General features: G+C 40.6%; 1 protein-coding gene across 1 annotated transcript in view; it reads right to left on the bottom strand.

Moving 5' to 3' along the window:
* LOC147437374 (triacylglycerol lipase 1-like) overlaps nt 1-4582 on the bottom strand; it is a 10080-nt gene extending 5498 nt beyond the window's left edge. Inside the window, exons 1-3 of the mRNA XM_086486918.1 lie at nt 4165-4582; nt 1033-1134; nt 611-751 (exon numbers count right to left, since the gene is read on the bottom strand). Of these exons, the coding sequence (XP_086343044.1) occupies nt 611-751; nt 1033-1134; nt 4165-4431 (510 nt within the window). The 5' untranslated portion in view covers nt 4432-4582. The remainder of the gene's footprint in view (nt 1-610; nt 752-1032; nt 1135-4164) is intronic.
* Between the last annotated feature and the right edge of the window lie 3208 nt (nt 4583-7790).

The following is a 7790-nucleotide window of genomic DNA, read 5'->3' as shown; positions in this document are numbered from 1 at the left end:
CTAACTAACATGAAGAAGCAACTTCAATCCTTTGCATTCATAACAACTTGAAATATGTACATTTTCATTATTTACATAAGAGAGAGAAAGAGAGAAGCAGCAAACCCATGTGACATTGATTGTTCCATCCATCTAGTTGCTTCCTTGTGGACAGAGACAATCCCCCCTCCGCGAGAACGGATCAAACATCTCCACCATCTTATCACAAGGGTAAGTGATGAGACGGCTTCACCACGCTCAAGGGCTTAACCTCTGAAAGGATACCTAGTGGTGGCTCGGGCATCAAGTGTAGCTAGCAACCTTGCACACACCTCTTTGGAGCTAAGCTCTACCCACAGTAGCTTTGGTCTATGCTCTCTTTGGTAGAGACTCTACTCTCACCATCTCTTACGGTGTCAACTCTTGTTCCTGACACCCTACCACACCCAAGGTTCATTAAATTGCATAGAAACCCAAAACACCCAATGGAAGAAGCACAAAGCAAGTGTATGGATTTCCAAAAATTATATTCTTGCATACCTTTGAGTAAATATGAATTAATAATATATAAGCAATGAATTACCAAGTACATTACATGGATAAATGGTTAGATAGACTTATGAATACTTACGTGATCGTTCCTTTGAAGTGATACGTGACCAAAGCTAAATCTTGTAGTGCGTGTATTGCCAATCCATACATCATAGCCAGCATCAGCAAGGACAAATCCTAAACCCTCAGAAGGTTCATTGATCACCCAGACATCACCACCCTAGATTGAAAAGAATGTTAATATTTTACATTCAATAACCAAAAAAATTATTTGGGTTTATAATGCCTTTAAATTCCCACAAGATCATTCATTTGTGTAAGAAAACATTAATTAGATAAGCATATATAGAAATAAACAAATGCAAAACATACACTTCAACAATGGGCGCACTCATTATGTTTCAACCCCTGCGACGTGCGTGTGTGGGCGCACTCCCATAAAACTAGCCGATGTGAAGATTGCTATAAAGAATTCAACTTTAACAATGAGCAATTGCTTACCACTAATAGGCCATGCATGAGGAAAACTGCTCCTTTGGTAGGTTCCACATTGTTACTTGACATTCTTTGCACTCCCAATAAAAATCCATCATTTGTTTGTACCTACATCAAACAATTGTTTGCAATGTATTATTTTATTTAATGTTAACTACTTTTCTTTTAGCAAAGAAATATCAATCTCTCATAAAATGCTTGATATGCAGCTACATTGTGATGTCAAAATATGACAAGAAGGGTTAACCATCAATTGATTACTGATCTACAGTCTAGAAAATGTACTTTTTAGCCCAAAGACCAACTTTTCTTGTCAAAACACAACAAAAGGGGTTGAAAAACAATTGGCTTATCTACCCCTAATTTATAACTCTTTAGCCCTATGGCTAAGTGAAGAGATAATCATGCTAAGTAAAAATAAAATTAAAGTCAAACACTGCAAATTTGGAACGTTCAATTGTACAATCAATTGCATATACGCTCTAAGCGATCCAAAACAAAAACCAAATTTAGACAGATTCAAGGCTTGTCTTGATCATTCAATTTTTTCTGTTTCAAGTGCAACAGTGTGTTAAAAATTTGATGGTGGGGAAGTTATTTGTAGCGGCGCCTCATGTTATGATAGGTTAGTATAGTAAAAGGAATTGGCCACTTGCTTATAAGAATTTGAAATTTTCTCAATGAAGGGAGTTCTAAAACAAAATAATTACTTCTTCATGAGAAGAGATGATAAAAGATGTGCATAAAATCTAGACATGGGGCTTCAAGCTAGGTTTAACCAGGTGAGTGCACTAACAATGGTCAATTTTCCCTAATTCACTCACATACTTCACCAACCTTCAAGGCTACTTGTGCTATGGTAAAGCCTTACATTCTTGCTGATGATTGCAATCCTATTAGTGACAGTCAAGGGGAATGCGGGTATTTCTATAATTTCCAACCTTCCGTAACATCTACATACAATCTAAAATTAGAGTAAAGATTGTAAATCTAGAATCTACACCTCGAGCTCCATGATCTTAATAGATTTCAAATTTCATGTCAGAGGGAAAATTTGAATTCAAATTAACTATAGCAGTTTTTGTCCTTTTGCATTCAACTTCCTAAATACCCCATTCTCTTCCCAATGAGTGGTCTTTTGGTGACTGTCATAAAGGGCTTTAGGGGCACTCAATAAGTGTGAAAGATTTCTTGGTGTGGGGAGTATGGAGCAAAGGGGCTGTGTGTGTGTGTGTGTGTGTGTGTGTGTGTGTGTGTGTGTGTTTTTTTTTTCTCCATAGGACGGGACACACACTCGTATGCGTAATGCCCAAGGATGGGGTAATGGTATCACATGATATTGTGAATCTACGATTGACACTCCATTGGTCAGCATGCATGATGAAAATGGCATGTTTTGAAAAGTACAAAAATTTCTTGAAGAGCTAACCAAAACCCGTGGTGCGACTAAAGTCTCTTGAAATGAACATTAGTTTCATGCATCAATCTTGGATCTGCCAAGTACCGAGCATTGTCAACTTCGCTCACATTTTCATAGCTAGCAGCACTAGATACACAATTGTTGGGGGCTACACGATGACAACTCGTATAAGCATTATGATCCTAGGGCTCTCCTCTAATGAGAATACAAGATCTATCATTTCAACTCATGGCCATGAGGAGAAGTATACTCTTAGGCAACTTAAAAGAACTCTATGGTTACAACCTTCATGCAACTCAATACACTATGTAGTTCCAAAGGACAATAGCAATGTTGGCATAAGAAATGGAATGTTGATAGCAGATCGATAGCAAGACAAAAAAGTCCTCACATTAATAGTCAAGAAGACAATAACCGAAGAGTGCAACATATTAAGGAACTACACATTCTCTCCTCGACCCGCCATTCAATGTTCACGGGTGCCGCTAGATGCTACTGCTAGCAAAGACCAAATCCATCAAGTCTTAAGCTTCAGCCTCCGAGGTCCACTATAAGGGTGGTGTTTCAAATCCATAATAAACCCGTCCATTCATAAGAAAGGAGGGGTCAATTTTATCTATTCATGCCAACATTTTAATAGAGGTGTTTTTTTACATTCCCTAACCAAGGCACATTATATAGGGGGGTCCTTAATAGTGGACCCACCGAGGCTCCCGCTGATTAGCGACCATATATCTATTTTTAATTCAAACCTAGGTCCTAGGTAGAGCTTTACAATCCATGGATTTCCATTCAATTCAATGTGAATGCATTGATTGTAGTTTTGAGAATGATGACTTTCACGAGGCCATCCAAGCCCCCAAGTGAATTGGCTTCACTCCCTATGTGTTATGCATGGTTTTGTCGTAGAGTTGGCAAGCTCTCTTTCATTCAAACCTCTTTTCTTCTCTAGCATACATGATCTTGTATGTTTTCAGCACAAAAGGGAGAAGGGTATGCATTATCTTCATCAGAAGAAGTTTGGCTTGCAAAGCAATCTGACTAGTCACAACCATGCTTGCATACTTTACCATGCAACGAAAGCACACAAGGGCATTTGGAACGGTAGTGGTACTAAGGTTGGGGCTTTGAATAAGTGTTCTCTCTGCGGCGACACTTCTGCGGGCGGCAGCAGACCGTGGCATATACAATCATATACATGTGTGTGTGTGTGTGTGTGAGAGACATGCATATACAAATTTGTTTCCTTATCTATTTATTGTTCTGGAGGAAGGCTCCTTTGAATATGGTCTCAACATGTTTCATACTGGCTAGCGACTGTACACAAGAAGATTTAGAAATATTCTCATGTAGGAAAACGTAGTCTTTTTCAATGTTTTTCATACAATGCATAACATCATGAGCTTCGGGGGGAGAGGCACCGCATACCTAAGTAGGTACGATTGAAGGTAGGGGACCGCCGGTCCGGTTGGGGGGCCGGTGGTCCCCTGCCCCCAATCGTACCTGGTGCCTCCCTCACAGAAGCTCATGATGTTGAGGTAAGTCACAATATGGGAATTATTGTGAGAATTTGTTCAAAACTTCTTGTGGGTACATTACACACCTGGACACGAGAGAGAGAGAGAGAGGCCGGTCACCTTCACCTACACGCTGGTTAGCTAGGCGATATATATCCATTGCCCGACGCTGTGCGGAAGAAGTAAGAGGGGGGTACTTACCATGTATTCCGTGCAATTGTAGTCACCCTGGGAAGTGATGAGAGAGACGCACAGCCCATCACTTCTGTTGGTCACAACTTGGGGTGGTGGTAGAAGGCTGATGTTGGTGGAGGGCGGCGGTGGCTGTGGCGCAGCAGCAGCTGCTGCTGCGGAGCTGGGCCTGGATGCATCACCAGAGGGTAAATGAAAAGGCCACCCACACATCAAAACGATGAGAAAAACGCCGCCCACATCACCGCTCCTTCGCCTCAGGAACCCCTGCTCCATTTTGCACGCACAAGCTCTCTCTCTATCTCTCTCGCTCTCTCTCTTAATTATGTTTCTCTTTGCGTTCTCGATTGCGTACTAAAACGCCCTTGGAAAGTGGAGTGGGTGAAGGTGAAAGTGCCCATTTTATACAGATTGTCGGCAACGCACAATAGGCAGTTTCGTGAGAGAGTGCTGACGAGTCCTGAGTTCGAATCCTTGCCCGCCCAAGGCATATAGGAAGGTACATATGTAATCTATAACAAGGTCCCCCCTCTTTCTCCCTGACACGTGTCAATACCTTTCTCCAGCCTGTGTTCCAAGTGGCTCCGGCTACACAGCGACGTAGGAGAGAGAGAGAGAGAGAGAGAGAGAGAGAGAGAGAAGCGGCCTTAGGCCGCTAGCCATACTAGTTGTTGTTAAAATACACTAGTACGGCTGGTCGCCTTCGGCGGCCTCTCTCTCTCCCCCTCACTCATATAAACCAGAACTCACCGGATGCAGCAAACTTTGACACGTGGCACTGAAAAACCAGTCTCCTTAATATATAGTATAGATAAGAGTTTATGATACTATGACATCTAAATGATAGTCAATCCTTGTGTACTTTGGATAAAGACCTCATGTCATGGTTTGTGTACATTGGATAAAGACCTTAGGTCACTCTTGCTCTTGTATTCCTCTTGAACTTCTTACCTGCAAACCACCATCGAAGGTGGAAGAGTGGGACAGACCGGGCCAACTTCGATCGCCACCCCTAATGTAGCTTAAAAAGCACCACAAGTAATGTCTCTATTTAAGATATTTATTTGTTATCGACACTGCCGTTACTAGTACATTACTATCACTATAGATAGAAGTACCAATGTGAGAGAGTCTCTCACAATCAAGTATCCATGTATGGATGTGTTTCTTGAAGAGTTAGATTTTTGCACTGTCAAATTGCACCAAATCATCATTATCCAAATGCTTCAATACCTCAAGTTAACTAAAAAATATGATTCAAAATCTAACTAGAGGGTTCTGTTCTTGGCCTCATGAAATATGTGTGCTCAAGATTTTCTTCACTCTCCTCATCTTGATCTCTTATTAAATACTTGTCAAGAATGACTAAGTTTAAGGTAGGAGTGCACACTAAATAACTTAGTAGCTAACTCTAGGTTGCAATTCCCATACTCTAAGCATGTTCATCCATTTAATCTTATTTTTAGCATGTCTTGAAAAATCAAACAAATTAGTTGTCAAAATTATATTTTTTCAAGGCATATTCATCATTTATCTATGCACAGGGTTGCCCAAGAAAGAGATTGAGGATAAAATTTAAGAACAAAGAGAGAATTTCTTTCCTATAGGCCTAAAGGATATTAAGAAAACCTTAAAAAATTGGTAGGTACCTACATTAGAAATTAGAATCTTTGACAAAATTCAAAGGTGAAAATGAAGCTAAGGTTTGGAAGGCAAACCCTTAATTGCCTCTCTCTCTCTCTCTCTCTCTCTCTCTCTCTCTCTCTCTCTCACACACACACACACACACACACACACACACACATCATCGACGGCCTGGCGAGAAGGAAAAAGAGGTTGCCACGTGGGGGGTCAGAATCCTTCCCTTTTTTATGATAGTATAGATTTGGAAAGTTAAAAGCTTAAATAAAAACTTTGGCAAAATGTGTGTCTTTCTCCTTTTGGTTGTTGGCCCCTCTCTTTGTCCATCTTCTCTTTTAGCTTTAGATTTTTGTGTGTTTTTTTTTGTCTAAGTTAATTCATGAGTGTTTTTAGAGTGGGAGCCAGTAACATGTACTAGGTGGGGAGATTTGATTCCACTCCTTTTGCCGACTTGGAGAGCATAGAATGGCATGCACTAGACAATGCCATGATTGTTTTGACAAAAAGAAAAATGGAGGTGGATGTGCATTCTTTAATAAAATGTACTTAGGGCTCACACAATGCAACAATAACATTGTTTTTGTAGTTATATCTTCTTGTATTTATTTTTTAATCACTGGATAACTATGGATTCAACTATTCATGATGCAATTGATGGGTACCTTTTATATGAAAAACCAAAAGTGGTAAAACATCAAGGGGATACCGCCCATCAATGTTCAGAAAACATCAATTTCACAACATACAAAATTCCCTTTAGGGTAAATTCAAAGAGGAAATTTTGCAAACAAAATGGTTTTTTTTAGCAATTTAACTCTGCTTTCTTAAATTTTTCAAGCGGGTTTTCTTCTTCTCCCCCTCCCTTCAACCGGCTAAGTTGGTTTTGCAACCGGCTCAAAGTTAAGTTGAGGCCCACTTTTCCAGAACATTGCCACCCATGCTTTGTAAGTGATGAGAATTTAGTTGTCGATTACCATTTAGCAAGACAAAGCAAGAATTGGTTAGCTACCCAAGAGATTGTTTTCACCTGCAAATTTACCTCCCAAAGTTGATGCTTTGCAAGGTGTATGTGCAAGAGTCTTTAGCTAGGTAGAAGCAACTCTCAAGGCTAAGAAAGGTACTTGAGCCAATTCACCTATAGTCTAAAAATCATAGCTTTTCATGGAAAAACAACATTTTTGAATGTTATGATTTACAAAATACGTTTTAGTGGCTTGACCATTCTTGCATGCTGAAGAGAAGTGGGAATGAGTGTCTTCTTGTCCCTGAAGCCTTTGTTTCTTCTTGAAAGAATCATTTCATGGTGCAATCTTGTAGTACTACTGGGTTTCTAAGTTTCAATTCGTTAATTATTTATCTCGAAAGATTCCTCTCCCAACAATTTCGAAAGCAAAAGTCCCTTCGTCCCCATCCCTATTGGAATTAGGGTTGCAAAGAGGAAACACACACAGCGTGGAGAAGACGAAGGAAGCTCAAGGCACACAATAGAGAGTGTGTTACTTAGTGTGCAATGGAAAGATGGATAGCCCTAGAGTGATGGGCGTATATACAATGCACGGGGGAAAAACCTCTTAAAGAGGGAAAAAATGCCCCGGCGGTCCTAGTGTGTTCACACACATCACTACCACATGTATATGGTAACAAATCCCCCCTGGAGTGATGCGGTGAACGAGAGATGGCACATGAGTAAAGGGAAGTGCCATGCCCTAAGGACATGATCAGTCCACAAAGGGGAGTAAGCCCAAAGCTTTGCGGAAAGCTTCAAGCTTCTCACGAGACAATGCCTTTGTGAAAAGATCTGCAAGGTTGTCCTGTGTTGGCACATAAGCCTAGCTGATCTCTCCTGTTGAGAGCCTCTCCCTGACATAGTGGTAATGCACCTCAATGTGATTTGTGCGAGCATGAAAAACTGGGTTCCTCGCAATTGCCAATGCGCTCTGACTATCAGTGTAGATAGTATTGGCAGTGTCTTGTCCAACACCCAAATCAGCCAT

The sequence above is a fragment of the Adiantum capillus-veneris genome, chromosome 17 (assembly GCF_014529385.1).
Source record: "Adiantum capillus-veneris isolate H3 chromosome 17, ASM1452938v2, whole genome shotgun sequence".
Classification (NCBI taxonomy): Eukaryota; Viridiplantae; Streptophyta; class Polypodiopsida; order Polypodiales; family Pteridaceae; genus Adiantum; species Adiantum capillus-veneris.
This window is presented reverse-complemented; position numbering and strand designations above follow the sequence as displayed.